Below are 26,093 nucleotides of genomic sequence, written 5' to 3'. Positions count from 1 at the left end.
TTAGAAATCTTACAAGAGGTATACAGACTAAACAATACAAATCTACGAGAATGGCTTACCAATAAAAAAAAAAAGAATTCGGTCAGCCATTCTCGTGACTTTTGTCGCGGTTGAGCACCCCTCCATTCCTTTGTTTGCTGAAGCTTAGGCCCACCTGAGCTAAAACACATCTACTTCCTACAAACAATTAATTATATCCTACAATAAGACATCCTCTTTCCCAAGCAGGAACACTGAGGAGCTTCTCATGGGTCGTGTTCATTAAGTCACAACAGAAAACAAAAATGAGTGTTTATTGGACAAGTCTAGTTAGTCCCTCCCAGTTTCTGTCTGCTTTCTTCCGTTTGGGGCCTAATGAACAAAACCATGAAGTTGAGAGATGGATTCTTTGTATGGTGGGGTCATGTGGGGTAGTGGACATACCCCTGAGTAGGAAACCCTGGAAGTTGGCTGGAGAAACAGGTAGGTTCATTTGTAGTCAAGTATCTGACCCGCATGTCCATCGGTGACGGAGTACAGAGGATAAGACAAAGCTAATTCACGTACCACAAAACAACCTTTAGAGTTAGTGCTCTCAATGACTGTACAATCCAACTGCGAGAGGTGCGAAGAGTGAAGAGAATTAACTTCTCCCCGTAAGGCATCCAGTTCATATGGATGGATGGGGCCACACTGAGGAGGGGACAAGGAGGATGAATTGAAAAAAACAACAAAAAAACACAAGAGGAGAGGACAGGAATAAACGGTGGACGACTTCAGTGGAGAAAAAAACAATATAAAAAAAATACAATACTACAGAAATGAACAAACGTACAACTTTGTTTTACAACACATCACTATTGCAGACAAAGTCCACTAGGTCTGTGACCCCCAGCAGGTCATCTTCATCATCGTCCTGTGGCGCCAACTCCAGTCCGTTGGGGGCTATGGTGACAGCTGTGGCTCCAGGTTTTTGGGGCCCAATGTGAGCCAGGCCCTCCAGGGCCTTGATGGGACTCTGTCCGTTGGTAGGGGGGTGCAGTTCCACCAGGTTGTAGTCCAATGGGCTGGCTCCCTTCCCCAGCACCCCCCCTTCCTCCTCTTCCTTTGTTTCTTCCTTCTCCTCCTCCTTGTCAGAGTCGTCCGAGTCGATGCGGTTCACACGCTTGCGGACCGGACGCTCTCCCTCCGATGATTCATCGGAATCGTCATCGTCCTCCTCGGAGGCTCGCCTCCGTTTTAGCGAGAGGCGTCTGCGGCGCTGCTGGGACTCTTCCTCAGACGAGTCAGCTCTCCTCTTCAACCTAGTCCTCTCCCTCTTGCCGTCGTCCGAGCCTCTGGAGGAGCTTGCTGAAAGAGCAAGGCATGAAACGGTGGACGTTAGGTAAAACCATATTGTTAATATCAGTTAAAGTAATGGCCAGTGAGGACTTGCTTAAGAATCTAATTCATTTGACTTACAGACACACTACAGAAAACATACGCTAATAGCAGTGGCAGTGAAGCAAAGAGTGCGTGTCTAGAAAAAAAAGTCTGGCTGACCTTCGCTGTCGGAGCTGGCGAGGCGCCTCCGCGGTTTGACTTTGTCCCGGTTGGTGCCGGCCTTTGAGCCATCGGAGTCACCGGACGACTCGCAGTAGTTGACCTGCCTCTTTGTATGACTACGGCGGGATCGGCGTTGGCTACAGTCCAGGTCGCTGTCGCTGAACTCGCTGGAACCCTCTGACACTAGTTAAAAAGGTCAGCAAAGAGAGAGAGCCAGTCAACACAGAGAGCCACGTCACATGGCCACCAACACATACAGTGCCTTGCGAAAGTATTCGGCCCCCTTGAACTTTGCGACCTTTTGCCACATTTCAGGCTTCAAACATGAAGAATCAACAACAAGTGGGACACAATCATGAAGTGGAACGACATTTATTGGATATTTCAAACTTTTTTAACAAATCAAAAACTGAAAAATTGGGCGTGCAAAATTATTCAGCCCCCTTAAGTTAATACTTTGTAGCGCCACCTTTTGCTGCGATTACAGCTGTAAGACGCTTGGGGTATGTCTCTATCAGTTTTGCACATCGAGAGACTGACATTTTTTCCCATTCCTCCTTGCAAAACAGCTCGAGCTCAGTGAGGTTGGATGGAGAGCATTTGTGAACAGCAGTTTTCAGTTCTTTCCACAGATTCTCGATTGGATTCAGGTCTGGACTTTGACTTGGCCATTCTAACACCTGGATATGTTTATTTTTGAACCATTCCATTGTAGATTTTGCTTTATGTTTTGGATCATTGTCTTGTTGGAAGACAAATCTCCGTCCCAGTCTCAGGTCTTTTGCAGACTCCATCAGGTTTTCTTCCAGAATGGTCCTGTATTTGGCTCCATCCATCTTCCCATCAATTTTAACCATCTTCCCTGTCCCTGCTGAAGACAAGCAGGCCCAAACCATGATGCTGCCACCACCATGTTTGACAGTGGGGATGGTGTGTTCAGCTGTGTTGCTTTTACGCCAAACATAACGTTTTGCATTGTTGCCAAAAAGTTCAATTTTGGTTTCATCTGACCAGAGCACCTTCTTCCACATGTTTGGTGTGTCTCCCAGGTGGCTTGTGGCAAACTTTAAACGACACTTTTGATGGATATCTTTAAGAAATGGCTTTCTTCTTGCCACTCTTCCATAAAGGCCAGATTTGTGCAATATACGACTGATTGTTGTCCTATGGACAGAGTCTCCCACCTCAGCTGTAGATCTCTGCAGTTCATCCAGAGTGATCATGGGCCTCTTGGCTGCATCTCTGATCAGTCTTCTCCTTGTATGAGCTGAAAGTTTAGAGGGACGGCCAGGTCTTGGTAGATTTGCAGTGGTCTGATACAGCACTTTGAGATGTCAGCTGATGTACGAAGGGCTATATAAATAAATTTGATTTGATTTGATACTCCTTCCATTTCAATATTATCGCTTGCACAGTGCTCCTTGGGATGTTTAAAGCTTGGGAAATCTTTTTGTATCCAAATCCGGCTTTAAACTTCTTCACAACAGTATCTCGGACCTGCCTGGTGTGTTCCTTGTTCTTCATGATGCTCTCTGCGCTTTTAACGGACCTCTGAGACTATCACAGTGCAGGTGCATTTATACGGAGACTTGATTACACACAGGTGGATTGTATTTATCATCATTAGTCATTTAGGTCAACATTGGATCATTCAGAGATCCTCACTGAACTTCTGGAGAGAGTTTGCTGCACTGAAAGTAAAGGGGCTGAATAATTTTGCACGCCCAATTTTTCAGTTTTTGATTTGTTAAAAGTTTGAAATATCCAATAAATGTCGTTCCACTTCATGATTGTGTCCCACTTGTTGTTGATTCTTCACAAAAAAATACAGTTTTATATCTTTATGTTTGAAGCCTGAAATGTGGCAAAAGGTTCAAGGGGGCCGAATAATTTCGCAAGGCACTGTACTTATTGGTCTTTAAAAGGAGAATTACAAAATCAATACTTAATGTCATATGTTTTCAGACCATAAGATTTTTATAATATCAAGATGGATCCATGTCCCACCCAAGCAGCTGTCTAACCACTGTAACGAAGGCCTAAAGCACAAATTAGCTTAAAACATAATCGCCACAAAGGACCTTTTCAAATTATTTTGGGTTGTGGCATAAAGCAGAATCCACAAAACAGTTGGCCTGGAACTTGTCTCAGGAAAAGACCACTTTTGAGATCTGAAAACATCTAACAAAGTGTAATTCTGGAGAGTGATGTCCCTTCAAACAGCAAAGAGGAATTGACGACACCAACGTACTAATTTCGTCCTCATCTTCATCACTCGTCTCCTCCTCTTCATCGTCTGAGTACCCTCTCGCTCTGAGGCGCCTTCGCGGCCGAGTGCTCCTTTGACATTTGGCCGGCCTCCTTGTCCTGGCAGTTCTGCGTCGCGTGCTGCCGAAGTCACTGTCGTCATTAGAGTCGACTGCCACTTCGCTCTCTGCGTCGCTCTTGTCTGACGCCACAAACTCCTCTTCCTCCGTACTACGCATAAAAGTGTGCAGGGGGAGAGAAGAAAATGATAAATTATTTCAACACCCCTTTGTGTCACACCTTTCTGGCTGTAATAGCTGTCAATAAAGTGGTACCTTGGGTTGTGTTCATTATGGCACCCAACAGAAAACATTTTTAAAAAGTGAACGTAGTCACTCCGTGTTTCAGTCTGTCGTCTTCCATTTGGTGCCTTATGAACACAACCCTGTCGTCCTTGTCCTGACTTATGCACCCCTACCTCCCACCCACCTGATGACCCTACCTGTCACTGAGACGAAACTCGTCCTCGCTCTCCTCCTCCTCCACAGTGCTGTCGCTGTCCAGGTCGTTGAGACGCCGGCGCTTCTTCCTGCGCTGGCCGGCGTTGGGCCGTGGCGGGCGTCCATTCTCCTTGCCCTCACCAACCTCGCCTGCTGCCAGGATGGTGGACATGTCCTTCCCTCTGCTATGGCCTGTGATGTTGGCCATGTCCTTTCCCCGACCAGCTCCTGTAGAGGGCAGCATACGTCAACATTTAGACAATCCAACAGGCACACATTAACCCCCTAGAGTCAATTGACAAACCGGTGCATCAATCAAAGTTACATAACAAAAGAATTCCCATCAAAATCTGTCAATTTAAGCTAGAGATCGTACTTCCGCATCTGGGTGAAAGGTAGCAGAGCTAGAGAGGTGTTTGTCAGACCATGAGACATCCCGAAACTATTCTATGGAAAGGAGAGACTCATGAACACGATGGTGTTCTTTGTTTTGCTCTACGACTCCCACACGTGTCACGCAGCACGTCAACGTAACCGGTACAGTTTATTTTTCTAAAGAATGGGAGTGTGAAAGTAGTTTTGTGCCTACCCCCCCACATAAAAGGGGTTAAATGTGCTAAAATAAATAGCTATTCCATCCAGAGTAATGATTGCTGATAATGGGCCTCTGTACGCCTATGTAGATATTCCATTACAAATCAGCCGTTTCCAGCTACAATAGTTATTTACAACATTAACAATGTCTACACTGTATCTCAGATCAATTTTGTTATTTTAAATGACAAAACAATTGCTTTTCTTTCAAAAACAAGTGACCCCACACTTTTGAACGGTAGTGTATTTTTCTATACCTAAAGGGGTCCTAAAATTCAAAATAGTTAAATTATACATAGTATGACAATCTTAAACCAATTCCAAATGTCAGCTTAGCACCCCCCCCCCCCCTCCCCCAATGTCTTAGACTAAAGAATGAAAGATTGTTTGCAGGCGACATGAGTTAAAAAGGCTCTCAGGCTGTGTTTCATTCAGGGTAGATGTTCCCTCCTTTGCCCTCGTTCACGCTCCTTGACAGATCTAAAATGAAACGCAGCCTCAGACTTGACTCTTCATAACCCTTCTTAAAGCTTGAACAATGCACAATTACCAGGGGGCGCACAGGTGAAATGCTGCAGCCAGAAGTCATTTCAGAACAAAACTAAGAGACATTGAATTAAATTCATAATTCTGTGACTTTGTTGCCAGATTCCATAATGTCCAACTGTACCTCCACCATCAGCCTCTCTGATGTCTTCTTCAATTGCCTCCTCGATAGCCTCATCAAATTCATCAAACCTGCAAACAAGATGTCGAAATTATTCAGGGATTTAACAGCCACCATACTGAAACAATAAAGACCAACCACACACACACCACAGACTTTTCTAATAACCCTGAGTTTAGTAGACTTCATACCTGTAACTTATGCTTTTCTTTGCCCTTGTCGACCTTCGACCCCAGCTCTTGCTTTTCTCTTTCTTCTCTTTCTTCTCCTTCTTCACTTCTTCCTCCCTTTCTTCCTCCTTTTCTTCCTCTACCTCCAACTGAAATGAGAGCAGGCAACGTGTCAGTACACTATAGGAAGCAATCAGTCTAGGCTGGGCAGTGAACAGTGTGACAGACCATTTTACAAGGACGTCCAACACAAACACTGAATTCTGGATGTTTTGCAATGGACTTTCATGATGGTATATAACCATAACAACCAAATGCTACTTACAGAGGGAGTGATGATGTTTTCGACACTTATTCCAACATAAACCAAACGTTCTTTTCTGGAGGGAAAAAATACAATTTTATTTAAAACAACTTATGATAGAATAAACAAGTAAAAAACAGTTTTCCCATTATCAGAGGCCCACTGCCATTGTACAACAAGAAATGTCAAGCAATGTAAGCTCCATTAAATGTTTGAGATCGATACACAGATCAGGGTGATTGTACCTATTCCATTGTCGAACCAATGCAATTCAGTGTAGAATTGCATCGATTGTGGACTGAGCCTCATGTTCTTTAATAAGAACCACCCAACTAAATGTATTTATCTTCCTGTTGTCATTTGCTGTTTTACACCAAGGGTCATGTTTCAGAGGTTCTCACCTTCGCTCAGCGCGATCCCTCTTTTTCAGGGCAGCATCGAGATTAGCAAGCTGCTCCTCAAGCTTGTCACAGAGTAGCTTCTGCAGGGGGTCACCAGGAGATGGGTAAGAATGACAGAACACCACACATACACTCCCCTACATATTTATTTGGACAGTGAATCTAAACCTTTTAATTTGGCTCTATACTCCAGCATTTTGGGTTTTAAAAGCGACAGTACAGAATGCCACCTTTAATTTGAGTTTATTTTCATACATACAGTGCCTTCAGAAAGTATTCATACCCCTCGACTTATTCCACATTTTGTTGTGTTGTAGCCTGAATTCAAAAGGGATTAAATTATTAATTTTCCCCCTCACCCATCTACACACACACAATACCCCAATAATGACAGAGCGAAAACATGTTGAGATTTTTTTTTTTGCACATTTATTGAAAATCAAATACAGAAATCTATTTTACATAAGTATTCACATCCCTGAGTCAACTGTTTGTAGAAGCACCTTTTGACAGCGATTACAGCAGTGAGTCTTTCTGGTTAAGTCAAAGACGTTTTCACTCCTGGATTGTGCAACATTTGCCCATAATTCTTTTCAAAATTCTTCAAGGTTGTTGATCATTGCTAGACAACCATTTTTCAGGTCTGGTATATATATTCAAGTAGATTTAAGTCAAAAATATTCTTCTTGGTAAACAACTCTAGTGTAGATTTGGCCTTGTGTTTTAGATTATTGTCCTGCTGAAAGGTGAATTTGTCTTCCAGTGTCTGGTGGAAAGCAGCCTGAACCAGGGTTTCCCCTAGGATTTTGCCTGTGCTTATCTCCATTAAATTTTTATCCTGAAAAAGTCCCCTGTCCTCCCATACCCATGATGCAGCCACCACTATGCTTGAAAATATGGTACTCAGCAGTGTGTTGTATTGGATTTGCCCCAAACATAACATTTTGTATCCAGGACAAAAAGATAATTGCTTGGTCACATTTTTAGCAGTATTACTTTAGTGTCTGTCTGCAAACAGGACACGTTCTTTGGAATATTTTTTATTCTGTTCAGGCGTCTTTCTTTTCACTCTCAATTATGTAAGTATTGTGGAGTAACTGCAATGTTGTTGATCCATCCTCAGTTATCCTATCACAGCAACTGTTTTAAAAAGTCACCATTGGTCTCATGATAAAATTGTGGAGTAATCCCTGAGCGGTTTCCTTCCTCTCCGGCAACTGAGTTAGGAAGGACACCTGTATCTTTGTAGTGACCTGGTGTATTGATACGCCATCCAAAGTGTAATTCATAACTTCACCATGCTCAAAGGGATATTCAATGTGTGCTTTCTATTTTATTTTGACCATCTACCAATAGGTGCCCTTCTTTGCAAGGCATTGTAAACCGTCCCTGGTGTTTGTTGCTGAATCTGTGTTTGAAAGTCACTGCTTAACTGAGGTACCTTACAGATAATTGTATGTGTGGGGTACAGAGATGAGCTAGTCATAAACAAATAATTTTAAACATTATTATTGCACACAGAGTGAGTCCATGTAACTTATTATTTGACTAAAGCATAACAGAAGAACATTTTGAAAAAGTCAAGGGGTGTGAATACTTTTAGGCATTATCTGTTTTACCATTTAGAAATTAAAGCACTTTATTGATCTAATCCCCCAATTTGAAGATGTCCTAAGTATTTGGACAAATTCACTGATAGTGTATAACATTTATTCAAAAGTTGAGTATTTGGTCCCATATTCCTAACACGCAATGTTGACATCAAGTGACTACATACTTGTTGGATGCAATTTCAGCTTGTTTTGGTTTGTTTTGTCATTCACAAGTCACTTTTATTGTAAATAAGAATAGAATATGTTTCTGAACACATCTACATTAATGTGGATGCTACCATGATTACGGATAATCACGAATGAATCGTGAATAATGATGAGTGAGAAAGTTAGATGCACAAAGATCAGGGCCCCAAAACATGCTAACCTCTCACCATTACCAATAACGTGAGCATTTTTTAGGGGTATGATATTTATGCCTCTAACTTTGTCACTCATCATTATTCACCATTGGTAATGGTGAGAGGTTAGCACATTTTGGGGCCATGATCTTTGTGCATCTGTAACTTTCTCATTCATCATTATTCACAATTCATTGATGATTATCCGTAATCATGGCAACATCCACATTAATGTAGAAATGTTCAGAAATATATTTTATTCTTATTTACAATAAAAATGACATGACAATCTCAGAAAAAGGCTGTGTCGTTATCTTCGCACGGGGAGTGCTAGAGTATTGAAAACAGGGGTGCCATCTTTGAGATTTTTTTTTATTTATTACTTGGTAAAAAATTAATTTATAATCTCTCCCAATTTTGGGGAGCATACAATATACTGTAGCGCAGTATTTTTATTATTTATTTTATACAGTATTTTCTTGCTCATATTTATCAAGGGTGCCAGTAATTATGGACCGGACTGCAAGCATGAAAATACCCTCAAATAAAAGGTGACATTCTGTACTGTCGCCTCATAAAAATTTGATCTCAAATGGAAAAGGCTGGAGTAGAGGCAAATTAAAAGTATTAGCTTCACTGTCCAAATAAATATGTAGGGGAGTGCATAATTAAGCCATTAGTTCAAAACATAGTGATGTGGCTAGCATCCAAACTGTAGTGTGAGTACCGATTGTTTAGCATCTGGATGTTACTTACATGTTGGCAGGGTGAACAGAACCACTCCCCATCTGGGATGATCATGAGAGGGGGTCTGAGGCAGGCCGTGTGGTAGCCACTGTCACACGAGTCACATAGCAAGATCTGTGGAGGAAACACGGAGAGGGATTAGCTGGAACACATTATATGGTAGTCTTATCTGTCAGTGGAGATAAATATTATGAATATACAGTGCCTTGAGAAAGTATTCGGCCCCCTTGAACTTTGCGACCTTTTGCAACATTTCAGGCTTCAAACATAAAGATATAAAACTGTATTTTTTTGTGAAGAATCAACAACAAGTGGGACACAATCATGAAGTGGAACGACATTTATTGGATATTTCAAACTTTTTTAACAAATCAAAAACTGAAAAATTGAGCGTGCAAAATTATTCAGCCCCTTTACTTTCAGTGCAGCAAACTCTCTCCAGAAGTTCAGTGAGGATCTCTGAATGATCCAATGTTGACCTAAATGACTAATGATGATAAATACAATCCACCTGTGTGTAATCAAGTCTCTGTATAAATGCACCTGCACTGTGATAGTCTCAGAGGTCCGTTAAAAGCACAGAGAGCATCATGAAGAACAAGGAACACACCAGGCAGGTCCGAGATACTGTTGTGAAGAAGTTTAAAGCCGGATTTGGATACAAAAAGATTTCCCAAGCTTTAAACATCCCAAGGAGCACTGTGCAAGCGATAATATTGAAATGGAAGGAGTATCAGACCACTGCAAATCTACCAAGACCTGGCCACCCCTCTAAACTTTCAGCTCATACAAGGAGAAGACTGATCAGAGATGCAGCCAAGAGGCCCATGATCACTCTGGATGAACTGCAGAGATCTACAGCTGAGGTGGGAGACTCTGTCCATAGGACAACAATCAGTCGTATATTGCACAAATCTGGCCTTTATGGAAGAGTGGCAAGAAGAAAGCCATTTCTTAAAGATATCCATCAAAAGTGTCGTTTAAAGTTTGCCACAAGCCACCTGGGAGACACACCAAACATGTGGAAGAAGGTGTTCTGGTCAGATGAAAACAAAATTGAACTTTTTGGCAACAATGCAAAACGTTATGTTTGGCGTAAAAGCAACACAGCTCATCAGCCTGAACACACCATCCCCACTGTCAAACATGGTGGTGGCAGCATCATGGTTTGGGCCTGCTTTTCTTCAGCAGGGACAGGGAAGATGGTTAAAATTGATGGGAAGATGGATGGAGCCAAATACAGGACCATTCTGGAAGAAAACCTGATGGAGTCTGCGAAAGACCTGAGACTGGGACGGAGATTTGTCTTCCAACAAGACAATGATCCAAAACATAAAGCAAAATCTACAATGAAATGGTTCAAAAATAAACATATCCAGGTGTTAGAATAGCCAAGTCAAAGTCCAGACCTGAATCCAGCAAAAGGTGGCGCTACAAAGTATTAACTTAAGGGGGCCGAATACTTTCGCAAGGCACTGTAGTACATTTTTTTATATTTTTTTTTATTCAACCTTTATTTAACTAGGCAAATCAGTTCAGAACAAATTCTTATTTACAATGATGGCCTACACCGGCCAAACTCGGGCGGCGCTTGGGCCAATTGTGCGCCGCCCTATGAGACTGTGATACAGCCTAGTATAACCATGATTACAGCCCACCAGGGTTGGGGTCAATTCCATTTCAATTAAATGCTTTTCAATGAGGACCCACCAGCTCGGGATGGTTGGGGAGGCCGCAGTGTTTGCAGGGGTCTTCGTTAGGAGGGAGGTCATCATCCGAGGAGGTGTCAGAGTCGTCGCTGTGCCTTTCTCTGTTCCGGTTCCTCCACCTCCTCTTGCCCTTCTCCACCTTAAAGCTCTCATCACTGTCATCCTCCTCACTCTCCTCTTCGCTTGATTCGCTTTCATTGTCATCACCAGAACCATTCTTTTTGCGCCGACGTGTTCGAGTGTTGGACCACCGGGTCTTTCTCCTCCGTCGCCCCTGAAAACAAAAGACCTCACCTCATTTTTGGATTTCATGAGGCTAATGTAGCACAGCATACGCACAAGTTACTGAAGGCTGACACTGTGGATCCCTGATTTAAAAGATACTGTTGATCCAAAAACATGCATTCACAATCCACCTGTAATATGAATGTAGAAATATCTGCAGTTACTGAAAGAACTTACCTTAGATTTGGACTGTCCATCTTGATCAACCTTTTCTCTCGGTTTCCTCTGAACCGTTTCCTCCTCCTCGTCCTCTTCCTCCTCAGGGGGCGTGGTCTCTTTTTTCTCCAGCCTCCTGTCCTGGAACTCCACCCCCTTAGGGGTTGGCCTGCAAATCCTAGGTGACCTCCTCAGGGATCTCCCAGTCTCACCAGTATCGGACCCCGAGTCCCTCTCCGTTCTCTGGAGCTCAGCTCTCCTTCGATGAGTAATTCCCCGTATTTTCAGGCGAATCCCCTCCTCTTGAATCTCTGATGTTGTTCCTGCATCCTTTTTTTCATCCTCTTTATTCTCAGACCCTTTACTTGCTTTTGCCTCACCCAGTTTCTCTGCTGCAGTTGAGTTATCTTTCTCAGCACCATCATCCTCCTTTTGGTCGTTTTTCTTAGCCTGATCATCTTCCTTCTCATCCTCTTTAGGGCATCCCTGTGTTGTGGCATCTTCCTTGATTACTTTGACCTGGCTTTTGTCTGTCTCACCTTCAGCATCAGTGAGAGATGATGCCTTCTTGCTGGTAGCCTGTTTTTCTGATGGTGCATTACAGTCCATGCGGTTTGAGTCTTTGATAGGCTCGCTCTCAGAATTCTCTCCACTTTTAACAGACTTCTTTGTCCAGCCTTTATCGGCATGTCCCCTAATAATTACATTGTCATCTGTTGACTTTTCCGAACTTATTTCCATAGGCTCTTCCTGTTTCCTCCCCACTGGGACAGACTCTTTGAGAGAAGGCAATTGCTTAGAATCCTCAAAGGCGACATGTTTCTCTCCTTTTGCTGCAGCTGGCATTATGTCTGCCAGTTTCTCAGTTTCTTTAGAGGCATCTGGTTTCTGTCCTTCACAGATTGTGAAATCTTCAATCTTTTTAGAAGCAGTCTCTGTGTTAAGGGTAGCCGATTTCTCCGCTTCTTCAGGAGTAGCCAATATCTCCGTGTCTTCAGGGATAGGTGTAGCTGATTTAGCTGAATTCTCAGCGTCTGTAGGGGTAGCAGATTTCCCAGCATTTTCAGCCGATTTAGGCAATTTCTCCGCGTCTTTAGGCGTAGCCAATTTCTCTGCTTCTTTAGGCGTAGCCAATTTCTCCGCTTCTTTAGGCGTAGCCAATTTCTCCGCTTCTTTAGGCGTAGCCAATTTCTCCGCTTCTTTAGGCGTAGCCAATTTCTCCGCTTCTTTAGGCGTAGCCAATTTCTCCGCTTCTTTAGGCGTAGCCAATTTCTCCGCTTCTTTAGGCGTAGCCAATTTCTCTGCTTCTTTAGGCGTAGCCAATTTCTCCGCTTCTTTAGGCGTAGCCCATTTCTCCGCTTCTTTAGGCGTAGCCAATTTCTCCGCTTCTTTAGGCGTAGCCAATTTCTCCGCTTCTTTAGGCGTAGCCAATTTCTCCGCTTCTTTAGGCGTAGCCAATTTCTCCGCTTCTTTAGGCGTAGCCAATTTCTCCGCTTCTTTAGGCGTAGCCAATTTCTCCGCGTCTTTAGGCGTAGCCAATTTCTCAGCTTCTTTAGGCGTAGTCAATTTCTCAGAGTCTTTAGGCGTAGCCATTTTCTCTGCGTCTTTAGGCGTAGCCAATTTCTCCGCGTCTTTAGGCGTAGCCAATTTCTCCGCGTCTTTAGGCGTAGCCATTTTCTCCGCGTCTTTAGGCGTAGCCATTTTCTCCGCGTCTTTAGGCGTAGCCATTTTCTCTGCGTCTTTAGGCGTAGCCAGTTTAGCAGATTTCTCTGCGTATTTAGGCATTGTCGATTTCAACGTGTCTTTAGGGATACCCCATTTCTCTACCTTTTTGGGTCCTTCCAGTTGGGATTGGTTTGATTTCTCAAAGATGTCTGCCATCTCCATGTCTTTAGGGCCAGATTGTGTCTCAGTCACTGCTGCAACAGCTCTCGTCTCATCTTTACAGATGGCTGTTTTCTTAGAGTTTTTCTCCAGGACGTTTTTTTTCTTCACCTCAGGGGCAACATTTGTATTTGTGCTTACAGCACTGACAGCAGGTTTCTCCTTGGTGAGAGCTGACATAATGTCTTTAGGGGTATCACATTTCTCTGTATGTTTAGATGCCTCTGGTTTCACTGTCATTTTAATGACCAACGATTTATTAGTCTCTTTAGTGCTCTCCAGTTTCTCTGCTTCTTTATTGGGAACTGGTTTGTCTGCCTTTTTAAGTAATGAGGACGTATTGGTCTCTTTAGAGCTGGCCAGGTTCTTGGCATCTTTACTCTTTTCTGAAATCTCTGTCTTTTTAATGACAGAAGATGTTTTGATATCGTTAGAACCATCACATTTCTCTGTGCTCTCTTTATTAGATGGATTCTCTGTATTTTTTATGACTGCTGGCGACTCAGGGCGTTTTGAGCTTTCTGGTTTATCTGTAATGGGATCAGGTCTCTCGGCTTGTTTAGTGATGACTGATGTTTCTGGGTTTTTAGGGTTCAACAACTTTTCTGTGGCTTTTATGATGGATGTTTTTTCCATCTCTTTCACTACAGAAAGGGGACAACTGTCTTTAGGGACAACTGTTTCCTTAAAGGCAGACAAATTTACCTCTTGAAATGCAATGGATGAATCTGTTCCTTTAGTTTCATCTGGTTTCTTACTAGATAAAGGGTTTTTATCTGTTTCTATTGATGTGGATGTCTTGTGTTCTGTACGACGCACTTTCACATCCCACTTGGATACCTTGACTTTTTGTTCCTCTTTAAGATCAGAGGACTTTTCCGGTGTGCTTGTCGCATCCTTAGATGAAGTCAATGGCTTTGTCAGAGGGGATGAAGATTTAGCCTCTTTTAGGGATGATTTTTTCAGTGCTTCAGTGCTTTCCTTCTCTGCCTTTGGGGCTGGAACAGTTTTCTGTAGGTTAGTTTCATCGGCCATGGCCACCTCCATGGGCTCCTCAGCATTGCTTGCCTTCTCCCCTTCCTTTTTGTCCATGTCCAGGGACAGATTTGTTTTCTCTTTTTCACTAGCTTCTGCTGCTTCACATTCTTCCCTAGCAACAGCTTTTGTTTGCTGTTCTTTGCTATCAGCAGATTCTCTCTGTATTCCCATCTCTTTAGGAGATTCTCTCATTCCCTTATTGACACTTTTTTCTGTGACAGGCTGAGCATCACCATTCACTTGATCACTTTTAGTCTCCATCGTCCCCACCAGGGCAACAGAGACCTCTTTACTTGTCTCCTCAACTTTAGGAGCGTCTTTGACAGGAGCAACAGATGGGTTACGCACAATGATTCTACTGCCACCGCCACTACTATTATCAAAATCTTCACTAAGTTTCATCTCTCTCTTTTTCAAGGGGATTTTGGCCTGCTGGTCATTCTTCATCACCCTTTGGAGTTCCTCTGCAGTCTTCCTCTTGGCTTCCTCAGTCTGTTCTGTCTGTGGCGTCACACAATGTTTCTCTGCAAGAGGCTCTGTAGCACTTGTGCCTGTGCTCTCCTTGGATTCTGACACCTCCATCAGCTCTTCTTTGATGGCCTGGGTGTTAATGGTGGCCTTGTCATCCACCATTGGCTTCTCGGATTGTCTTGTTGACTCTGACTCGACTTGGTTGTCTTTGAGGCCATTCGATGGGGATTTGGCATCTGATTCGTCCAGCTTTGATTCCTCTTTTGGGGATTTTCTTTCTGTATTCTCTGTTTTTGGGGATACTAAAGATGCTGTATACTTGGAGAGTTTGTCCTCTTCATCCCCAGAGGTATCCTCTGTCTTTTTAATTTCCCCTAATGGACAAAGGTATTATAAATAGAAAATACAAGTACAACATTTATAACTGCATCTGTCAGTGAAATACATGGATAAAATAGGATAAAATAGATCCAAGGCAAATGACTGAACTCGTGCAATATCATAAATATGTCTGAGTAAACAGCAAAAAACAGATGGCATATGACATTGACATAACAAGCCTTGTCCATATAACTTTACCTTCTCCGCCAGTCTTCTTGTTCTCATCTTCCTCCTCTCCTTCTTTCTTTGTCAACAGTGCTGGGTCGATTTGAGTCTTCAGCTGTGCCAGGATCTCAGCCAAGCTGTTTCTGTCTCTACATAGAGATGGATAATTCAATTCAATCTTTCCAGTTTGGCAGACAGACATTCTCAGAAGTCTTGTGGTAAAATGACATATGAACCAAGTAATCTATAATCCACATGGAATACAAGACTTGACATTTAGGCTCTGCAGTACAACAGTATGCCTCTTTCACCCCCTAAAGCCCCCCCCCCCCCAAAAAAAAAGTGCCATAGTACCTGACAATGCACTTCCAGGAGGACCCGTCCAGGTCGTCCTGCTCCTCCACATAGACCCTCACATTGTTATCCTGGTCAAGTTGGAACCAGTACATTAGGCCATCCTTGTCCTTGCCAATGGGATGGAGCCGCATCTTATCAGGATCCTCCTCATTAATTGCAGTCTTGAACTTGACATTGTCATCAAACTGGCACTCACATAAGTGCTGGACAGAGAAATAAAAAGTATGAGAAAGGTTTCCTTTGGCAAAAACAAAAATCCGATGTTAGTAGGGCTGCAAGATATGGACAATTTTTTTAAATGGAATATTGCGATATGACTAGCAACACAACACACTTGAGTGAACTGAACAAGGTCTGTGCCGCCACCACCACTGGTAACCACTATTTTCAGAGAATTAACTTTTGTATCACACATAAAATATGTAGATCTATTTAGGTGAAAAGCGGGGTCCTTTTTACCACCTGCATCTTGTTTGGAAATATATGTTGAAATGTTTGCATGCAGAACTAGCCTAATTATAGCTACAGTGCATTCGGAATGTATTCAAGCCTTTGATCTTTTCTACATTTTGTTACGTTACAGCCTGTTACGTTAATTGTTTTTTTTCACCTCAATCTACACCCGATGACAAAGAAAAAATATTTATTTTTATTTAGCAAAAATAAATACAAAAACAGAAATACCACATTTACATAAGTATTCAACAAAGTACTGAGTAAAAGGTATGAAGAACTTTTGGTAGCGAATACAGCCTTGAGTCGTTTTGGGCATGACACTACAAGCTTGACATACCTGTATTTGTGGAGTTTCTCACATTCTTCTCTGCAGATCCTGCCAAGCTCTGTCAGGTTGGATGGGGAGTGTTGCAGCACAGCTATTTTCAGGTCTCTCCAGAGATGTTTAATCGGGTTGAAGTCCGGGCTCTGGCTGGGTCACTCAAAGACATTCAGACTTGTCAAGAAGCCACTCCTGCTATGTCTTGGCTGTGTGCTTAAGGTCGTTGTCTTGTTGGAAGGTGAACCTTCACCCCAGTCCGAGGTCCTGAGCAGAGCAGGTTTTCATCAAGGATCTCTGTACTTTGCTCCATTCATCTTTCTACAATCCTGACTAGTCTCCCAGTCCCTGCCACTGAAAAACATCCCCACAGCATGATGCTGCCACCACGCTTCAACCGTAGGGATGGTGCCAGGTTTCCTCCAGACACTTGGTAATCAGGCCAAAGAGCTCAATCTTGGTTTCATCAGACCAGAGAATCTAGTTTCTCATGGTCTGAGAGTCCTTCAGATGCCCTTTTTTTATGCTTCCGTCTGGCCACTCCACCATAAAGTCCTGATTGGTGGAATGCTGCAGAGATGGTTGTCCTTCTGGAAGGAAGGTTCTTCCATCTCCACAGAGGAACTCTGGAGCTCTGTCAGAGTGACCATCGGGTTCTCGGTCACCTCCCTGAACAAGGCCCTTCTCTCCCGATTACCTAGTTTGGCCAGCTCTAGGAAGAGTATTGGTGTTCCCAAAATTCTTCCATTTAAGAATGATGGAGGCTACTGTGTTCTTGGGATCCTTCAATGCTGCAGACATTTTTGGTACCCTTCCCAGATCTTTGCCTCGACACAATCCTGTCTCGGAGCTTTACAGACAATTCCTTCGACCTCATAGCTTGTTTTTGTCTCTGACATGCACTGTAAACTGTGGGACCTTGTGCAGACAGGTGTGTGCCTTTCCAAATCATGTCCACTCAATTGAATTTACCACAGGTGGACTCCAATCAAGTTGTAGAAACATGTCAAGGATGATCAAGTAAAAAGGATGCACCTGAGCTCAATTTCGAGTCTTGTAAAAAAGGGTCTGAATACTTATGAAAATAATGTATGTTTTTAATACAAATGTAATACATTTGAAAAAACATTCTAGAAACCTGTTTTCACTTTGACATTATGGGGTATTTTGTGTAGCTAAAAAAAAATATTTTTTTTTAGAATAAGGCTGTAATGTAACAAAATGTGGAAAAGGTCAAGGGGTCTGAATACTTTCCGAATGCACAGTATATGGCAAACTCTTGCAATATAACGGACATGTCAATATTGAGATTTTGATAGAAAATAAACAGTGCATCCCTAGAGGTTAGGCCTACTAATTACAAAGACTGGCCACTTACTTTGAGGATTCCAGTCTTACACTCCACAGACATGTCTTTGTATCCTTTATTTTCAAGTTCCCATGCCCAGGTACTGTTGAACTCATGGCACACCTGTAAGGAAACACATTCCATCAGCCATTGGTTAACCTCTACAATATACAGAATCATCTTTCAGAACGCCCAGTTATGCTGATGCCTGTATTTTTATTCAAATTAAATAGATTGATAGTTGAATCAAATCAAACTTTGTCACATGCACCGAATACAACAAGTGCAGAGATTACAAGCCCTTAACCAACAGTGCAGTTCAAGAAGTGTTAAGAAAATATTTACCAAATAAACTAAAGTAAAAAATAATAAAAAGTAACAAAATAATAATACGAGGCTATATACAGGGGGTACTGGTACTGAGTCAGTGTGCAGGGGTACAGCTTAATCATCTATAAAGTTAAGCCTAACTGTGTCGGAGTGTGCAGAAAAATGACCAGCCTTGTTGAGCTCTATTTACCTTCACAATGTACTTCTCCCATCTGTCTGCGGACACCGACTTGCCAATCTTCCTCAGCAACTTCACATGAAGGTCCACCAAGAGCTTTGGAACTGAGGGGAGAGGTGGGATAAATGGCACAATTTCTCAACAACACATCACATTCAGATATTGTATAGGTAAGGGCAGTTGTTTTTAGTGTTTTTGTTTTGTGTGACCGGTATATCCAGCATTATCCACTAGGTTTGCTGCAGGTAGAAAATCCTAGAAAATGTCATTTAATTGACTCAAGCGGTCTCCAATCAATCAATCAATCGTCTGGTTGCCCATGAGTGTTTTGGTCCCAAACAATCAAAATCATGTTATTTTCTTCAAGGTTGACAATATTTGGATGAATCCAGTTCAAAGTAAAGTGCCCAAGAATGAAAAGTGACTGCAGCTCTTAAAAATAAAAGATCAGGTTTGAACATAAAGTTACCGGTCCCCTCCCCCAGTGTCCAAAGCTTAGATATAGGAGGCAGGCATTATCAAGGATTTACTTCCGGCTTTGGTAGCATCTTATCTTTACTAATTGAAATATGTACCGCCTAAAAACAGTCATCACATATATACACCTTGCTTTGGTTTTGTTTACAGACCAAGCTACTAGTGTAAGACCAAAGATACTGGTATTTTTTAACATTTATTTTTACCTGTATTTAACTAGGCAAGTCAGTTAAGAACAAATTCTTATTTTCAATGACGGCCTGTTCAAGGGCAGAACGACAGATTTGTACCTTGTCAGCTTGGGGGTTAACTGACTTGCAACCTTTCGGTTACTAGTCCAACGCTCTAACCACTAGGCTACCCTGCCGCCCCGGTAACCTTTCATCTGTGGTGTGACTTAGCTAGCAAGCCAACAGTCATTTCACTTTCCATCACCTTTTGTCTTTCCACTATCATCAAGCAGTAATGATAGGCATTTTAGAGAATTCAACATCTGTCTGCACAGCTTCTCAGGCAACCACCGCAACAGGAATGCCGTGGTACAAAATCAGCTTTCCCAAAGGCAAAGGGGGGGGGGTATGCTGTGAAGCCTGTGCAGAAAGACCCAACATAGTTATTCATTTCAAATCTGCATCAATTGAGCATACCAACATTTCCAAATACAAACATTGAGAAGTTTAAAAAAAAGTGCACAACCAAATATTGCATATTTCAAATTGAGTACTTCAAAAATACATTATCGAATGAGTAGACCACTACAACAGTAACTCAGAACATTAAATAAAAGGAAATTAAATATACTACCCATTTAACAAACATTTCTCTTTTCAAAAACATTACAGGCTACGTGGACAGGCTCCTGGATCTCCTCTTCAATGAGGTCACCCTTGATCCATCGTCGGAAGCTGTGCGGGTTGTCCATCTCAGGACTCGTCTGCCCAGTGTGAGAACCCTGACAAGGACGCCATAGCTGGATTTGTATCCCGTTTCAACCTTGGGGGTGACTGAAGCCAAGTGGCTGACTGAAGCATACTTGATTAAAGCAAGGTACATGGTTCCCCTTCCTCACTTGATCAATCTCTGTAATTGGTTGCATTTCCTAAAGACTAAGTAATTAACTTTTACGTAATATGATAAATCACATTTTGTTACTTTGTCATTTTTTTCAAGCATTCAGATGAGAGATGAGTTTTAAAAATGGTAAGAATCAACAGGTCCTGCACACTGCATGGCAGCCAGGTGCCTATATTAGGCTTATGGCTGTAAGAAAAAAAAGTCATGTTGTGTGTTCATGTTGATCAATATTTTGGCTATGCTGGCCAATTGTAAATGATCAAATAAAGGTCTGATCGAGCCTCCCGGGTGGCGCAGTGGTTAAGGGCGCTGTACTGCAGCGCCAGCTGTGCCATCAGAGTTCCTGGGTTCGGCCGCGACCGGGAGGTCCGTGGGGCGACGCACAATTGGCCTAGCGTCGCCCGGGTTAGGGAGGGCTTGGTCGGTAGGGGTGTCCTTGTCTCATCGCGCACCAGCGACTCCTGTGGCGGGCTGGGCGCAGTGTGCGCTAACCAAGGTGGCCAGGTGCACGGTGTTTCCTCCGGCGCATTGGTGCGGCTGGCTTCCGGGTTGGATGCGTGCTGTGTTAAGAAGCAGTGCGGCTTGGTTGGGTTGTGTATCGGAGGACGCATGACTTTCAACCTTCGTCTCTCCCGAGCCCGTACGAGAGTTGTAGCGATGAGACAAGATAGTAGCTACTACAACAATTGGATACCACGAAATTGGGGAGAAAAAGGGGTAAAAATTAAATAAATAAAAAATAAATTAAAATAAAGGTCTGATCAATACACACAATTCTGAACATATGGCCATTTGTAAAATGCTAATGCAGCAGCACCAATCAATTGTCCAGTACACTTATTGTATGCTGTTTTTGTGTACATTCATATCAAAGCGTCTAAGGTGACTGAGACTTTACTAATTATTGTGAAGTGTATCAGTGAACTAACTGTATTCTGTAATTAGTTACAAAACAACAATAATGCAATTGTGTATTGCGGTTTGTCTGATATCCAACAGTCTATGATCCACCCTGCTGAACATGAGAGCATTTTGCAGAAAAAAAAAAATGGGTTGAGGCATACTATTTAGGGTAAGAATGACATGTGGTCCATCGTTTACCTTGTCGTCAATGACATGTGGCCCATTGTTTACATTGTTACCTGGCAACGACCACAAGGGCATTTCAAAGAGCTTTCAGTCAAGGCCAGCTCATTAACATAAGCTCAGCCTGCTCTTTCAGGCTTTCTGATAGTTAGAGAGAAAAGGTACGATAAATTCAGAGCATTTTAATAACGTAAAAATAATATGGGTGACGTTTTGATAATTCAAAGGCTATTTTTACTTGAAGATGTTTGGTGCAGTATGCATTTTAATAATGTAAAAATACTATGGGTGATGTTTTGATCAAAGGCTATTTTTACTTGAAGATGTTTGGTGCAGTATGCATTTTAAATGTAAAAATACTATGGGTGATGTTTTGATCAAAAGGCTATTTTTACTTAAAGATGTTTGGTGCAGTATTTCTCTAGTGAAAAAAATGTAATAAAAACTAGTCGTCTGTCATTGAATGACAACCCACATTTCAAGAATCCCTAATGTTGATCAATCACCGACGAAGGGGCGTAGGCTTCGGCTACCGAACTTCAACAAGCCCTCAAGATTTTTGTTTTGCTCGAACAGCCGAAAAAAAGAAGAAAACCCCCCCGCTGAACACCAAAACAAACTTAATAAAATGTTGTCATAGTATAAGGCGGAGCCCTACTAATTATTTGACAGAGAATACCATTTGAAGATCAGTGATTATAAACCTCACTTTGCTCAAGCTGATCCTCTCCAACAGACTTGGGTAAATGGGTAAATTAGGGGCAGTTTACATGGGCACAGTATTGTGGGTGGTAGCTCATATCCCTCTTAAGTTCTTATTTGGGATAAGCTGTTTACATACACCTTTGATATCCTGCTCATGAGTATCCCTGTATCCATGAATAAACAGAATATTTAAGTTCATATGGGTTAAATGTAATAGTAACTGAAATACGGACACTGACTAGCTAATATAATATTAACTCCTGCAGAATGATGCAATTCTTGCAGTGAAATTACACAACAAATGTTCATTTTGTCTCGGGAACAGGAGTTAAGAAATATTACATTTCTTTAAGCATTTCTTGAGAAAATGTGAACGCACGTGTAATCTTTGACACTTATGGTGCATTCAGATCTCTTCCCCTTTTCATTACTTTACAGGCATATTATACAATTATTTCCCTCAATCTACACACAATACCCATAATGACAAAGCAAAAACAGGTTTACAAATAAGACAACAGATATACCTTATTTACATAAGTATTCAGACCCTTTGCTATGAGACTCGAAACTGAGCATAGGTGCAACCTGTTTCCATTGATCATCCTTGAGATGTTTCAACTACTTGGAGTCCACCTGTGGAAAATTCAAATGATTGGACATGACTTGGAAAGGCACACACCTGTCTATAAAAAAAGGTCAAAGTTGACAGTGCATATCAGAGAAAAAAAAAATGAAGCCATGAGGTTGAAGGAATTGAGACAGGATTGTGTTGAGGCACAGATCTGGGGAAGGGTACTAAAAATGTCTGCAGCATTGAAGGTCCCCAAGAACACAGTGGCCTCCATTCTTAAAATGGAAGAAGTTTGGAACCACCAAGACTCCTCCTAGAGCTGGCCGCCTGGGCAAACTGAGCAATCGGGGGAGGTGACCAAGAACCCGATGGTCACTCTGACAGAGCTCTAGAGTTCTTCTGTGGAGATGGGATAACGTTCCAGAAGGAAAACCATCTCTACTCCACCAATCAGGTCTTTATGGTGGAGTAGCCAGACGGAAGCCACTCCTTAGTAAAAGGCACATGACAGTCCGCTTAGAGTTTGCTAAAAGGCACCTAAAGGACCGAAATACCATAAGAAACTAGATCCTCTGGTCTGATGAAACCAATATTGAACTCTTTGGCCTGAATGCAAAGCATCACATCTGGAGGAAACCTGGCACCATTCCTACGGTGAAGCATGGTGCTGGCAGCAATATGCTGTGAAGAATTTTTCAGCGGCAGAGACTTAGTGACTAGTCAGGATCGATGGAAAGATGAACGGAGCAAAGTACAGAGAGATGCTTGATGAAAACCTGCTCCAGAGTGCACAGGACCTCAGACTGGGGCGAAGGTTAACCATCCAACAGGACAACAACACTAAGCACACAGCCAAGACAATATAGGAGTGGCTTCGGGATAAGTCTCTGAATGTCCTTGAGTGGACCAGCCAGAGCACGGACTTGAACCAGATTGTACATCTCTGGAGAGACCTGAAAATAGCTATGCAGCAACGCTCCCCATCCAACCTGACAGAGTTTGAGAGGATTTGCAGAGAAGAATGAGAGAAACTCCCCAAATACAGGTGTGCCAAGCTTGCAGCGTCATACCCAAAGAGACCCGAGGCTGTAATCACTGCCAAAGGGGCTTCAACAAAGTACAGAGTAAAGAGTCTCAATACTTATATGTGATCAGTTTTTTGCTTTGAATAAATTTGCAAAAATGTCTAAAAACAGTTTATTATTTCTCATTATGTGTGTGTAGATTGATGAGGGGGGGGAAACTATTTTATCAATTTTAGAATAAGTTTGTAACGTAACAATGTGGAAAAAGTGATGGGGGCTGAATACTTTCCGAATGCACTGTACGCAAGCAGACAGCATTTCAACCACATAAAATATGCCTCCAAGACGAACGTGTTCACTCGTTTTCTCAGCTTTCATTTCTTAAAACCGGTCAAACTGATGACATTTGGACATTTTGCACAGGACCAAACTTCCCACTGTTTCGAGTTATTAGGTTCTCTCCCCGGTCCCTAAACGGAACATACAACTTTACCAGTGGTAACTAGCCTACTTATGCATTCATTCTATCGATGTTTGACATTATTCTATTCTGGTGAGCACTAATGTAGCCTTCTGGGGCAAACAGGATCTGACGCGATTGTTAAGCCAACACACTGACCGTTACGCCAAGAGGTTTGGATTACTTGGCATAATGGTTAAGGTGTTGGCTTGACAGTTGCGTCAGAAGTGGGATGCCGCCAGTAAGGCCAATGAAGAGGTGGGTAAAAACGAGGGACTTGATATAGAGAAACGTGAAGAAGCAATCTTAAGCCAACACATAGTGAGACCTGGTCGGGGCTACCCAGAGTTCGCTACAACATAATTCCATGGTCAGACTCTCCCCTTGAACTGCCCTTAATTTATCAATTTCTGTAGAATCTACAAATAGTATTCCCTGCCAAATAATAGGCTTTGTGCAATGAACGTCTGGCACTGCAGGATTTGAGTCCCTGGCGGTGTAGTGTGTTACTGATGGTAGGCTTTGAAACTTTGGTCCCAGCTCTCTGCAGGTCATTCACTAGGTGTGTTCTGGGATTTTTGCTCACCGCTCTTGTGATCATTTTGACCCCACGGGGTGAGATCTTGCATGGAGCCCCAGATTGAGGGAGATTATCAGTGGTCTTGTATGTCTTCCATTTCCTAATAATTGCTCCCACAGTGGATTTCTTCAAACCAAGCTGCTTACCGATTGCACATTCAGTCTTCCCAGCCTGGTGCAGGTCTACAATTTTGTTTCTGGTGTCCTTTGACAGCTCTTTGGTCTTGGCCATAGTGGAGTTTGGAGTGTGACTGTTTGAGGTTGTGGACAGGTGTATTTTATACTGATAAGTTCAAACAGGTGCCATTAATACAGGTAACAAGTGGAGGACAGAGGAGCCTCTTAAAGAAGAAGTTACAGGTCTGTGAGAGCCAGAAATCTTGCTTGTTTGTAGGTGACCAAATACTTATTTTCCACCATAATTTACAAATAAATTCATTAAAAATCCTACAATGTGATTTTCTGGATTTTTTTTCTCATTTTGTCTGTCATAGTTGAAGTGTACACCTATGATGAAAATTACAGGCCTCTCATCTTTTTAAAGTGGGAGAACTTCCACAATTGGTGGCTGACTAAATACTTTTTTGCCCCACTGTATGCGTTTGGGTAAAATTAACATTTTGTTTATTTCTATAAAATACTGAAAACATTTCTCCCAATGAAGGTAGGTAGGTGCTTTACTGTTAACCTACAAAGCATTACATGGGCTTGCTCCTATCCATCTCTCTGATTTGGTCCTGCCGTACATACCTACACGTACGCTACGGTCACAAGACGCAGGCCTCCTAATTGTCCCTAGAATTTCTAAGCAAACAGCTGGAGGCAGGGCTTTCTCCTATAGAGCCCCATTTTTATGGAACGGTCTGCCTACCCATGTCAGAGACGCAAACTCGGTCTCAACCTTCAAGTCTCTACTGAAGACTCATCTCTTCAGTGGGTCATATGATTGAGTGTAGTCTGGCCCAGGAGTGGGAAGGTGAACGGAAAGGCTCTGGAGCAAAGAACCGCCCTTGCTGTCTCTGCCTGGCCGGTTCCCCTCTTTCCACTGGGATTCTCTGCCTCTAACCCTATTACAGGGGCTGAGTCACTGGCTTACTGGGACTCTCACATGCCGTCCCTGGAGGGGGTGCGTCACCTGAGTGGGTTGATTCACTGATGTGGTCATCCTGTCTGGGTTGGCGCCCCCCCCCCCCGGGTTGTGCCGTGGCGGAGGTCTTTGTGGGCTATACTCAGCCTTGTCTCAGGATGGTAAGTTGGTGGTTGAAGATATCCCTCTAGTGGTGTGGGGGTTGTGCTTTGGCAAAGTGGGTGGGGTTATATCCTTCCTGTTTGGCCCTGTCCGGGGGTGTCCTCGGATGGGGCCACAGTGTCTCCTGACCCATCCTGTCTCAGCCTCCAGTATTTATGCTGCAGTAGTTTATGTGTCGGGGGGCTAGGGTCAGTTTGTTATATCTGGAGTACTTCTTCTGTCCTATTCGGTGTCCTGTGTGAATCTAAGTGTGCGTTCTCTAATTCTCTCCTTCTCTCTTTCTTTCTTTCTCTCTCTCGGAGGACCTGAGCCCTAGGACCATGCCCCAGGACTACCTGACATGATGACTCCTTGCTGTCCCCAGTCCACCTGGCCGTGCTGCTGCTCCAGTTTCAACTGTTCTGCCTTATTATTATTATTCGACCATGCTGGTCATTTATGAACATTTGAACATCTTGGCTATGTTCTGTTATAATCTCCACCCGGCACAGCCAGAAGAGGACTGGCCATCCCACATATGCTCTCTCTAATTCTCTCTTTCTTTCTCTCTCTCTCTCGGAGGACCTGAGCCCTAGGACCATGCCCCAGGAATACCTGACATGATGACTCCTTGCTGTCCCCAGTCCACCTGGCCGTGCTGCTGCTCCAGTTTCAACTGTTCTGCCTTATTATTATTATT

The 26,093-nt window shown here is 42.8% G+C and overlaps 1 protein-coding gene across 2 annotated transcripts in view; it reads right to left on the bottom strand.

Annotated features, from left to right (window-relative positions):
- Positions 1 to 280: 280 nt before the first annotated feature.
- The window catches only part of rsf1b.1 (remodeling and spacing factor 1b, tandem duplicate 1), a 46,120-nt gene continuing 20,307 nt past the window's right edge, over positions 281 to 26,093 (bottom strand). Inside the window, exons 2-17 of one of the 2 annotated variants that reach the window (XM_036937635.1) lie at positions 18,198 to 18,289; positions 17,708 to 17,800; positions 15,552 to 15,757; positions 15,231 to 15,346; positions 12,421 to 15,025; positions 11,280 to 12,366; positions 10,819 to 11,091; positions 9,118 to 9,222; positions 6,408 to 6,487; positions 6,028 to 6,082; positions 5,724 to 5,851; positions 5,536 to 5,603; positions 4,274 to 4,499; positions 3,776 to 4,002; positions 1,522 to 1,707; positions 281 to 1,329 (exon numbers count right to left, since the gene is read on the bottom strand). In XM_036937635.1, the coding sequence (XP_036793530.1) occupies positions 824 to 1,329; positions 1,522 to 1,707; positions 3,776 to 4,002; positions 4,274 to 4,499; positions 5,536 to 5,603; positions 5,724 to 5,851; positions 6,028 to 6,082; positions 6,408 to 6,487; positions 9,118 to 9,222; positions 10,819 to 11,091; positions 11,280 to 12,366; positions 12,421 to 15,025; positions 15,231 to 15,346; positions 15,552 to 15,757; positions 17,708 to 17,800; positions 18,198 to 18,289 (6,053 nt within the window). In that variant the 3' untranslated portion in view covers positions 281 to 823. Of the gene's footprint in view, positions 1,330 to 1,521; positions 1,708 to 3,775; positions 4,003 to 4,273; positions 4,500 to 5,535; positions 5,604 to 5,723; positions 5,852 to 6,027; positions 6,083 to 6,407; positions 6,488 to 9,117; positions 9,223 to 10,818; positions 11,092 to 11,279; positions 15,026 to 15,230; positions 15,347 to 15,551; positions 15,758 to 17,707; positions 17,801 to 18,197; positions 18,290 to 26,093 lie in introns of both variants that reach the window. The other variant, XM_021623878.2, reaches the window with a different exon arrangement.

This window comes from Oncorhynchus mykiss, chromosome 12, assembly GCF_013265735.2.
Source record: "Oncorhynchus mykiss isolate Arlee chromosome 12, USDA_OmykA_1.1, whole genome shotgun sequence".
Taxonomy (NCBI): Eukaryota; Metazoa; Chordata; class Actinopteri; order Salmoniformes; family Salmonidae; genus Oncorhynchus; species Oncorhynchus mykiss.
The sequence above is the reverse complement of the archived record's forward strand: the minus strand, read 5'-3'. Positions and strand labels throughout refer to the sequence as shown.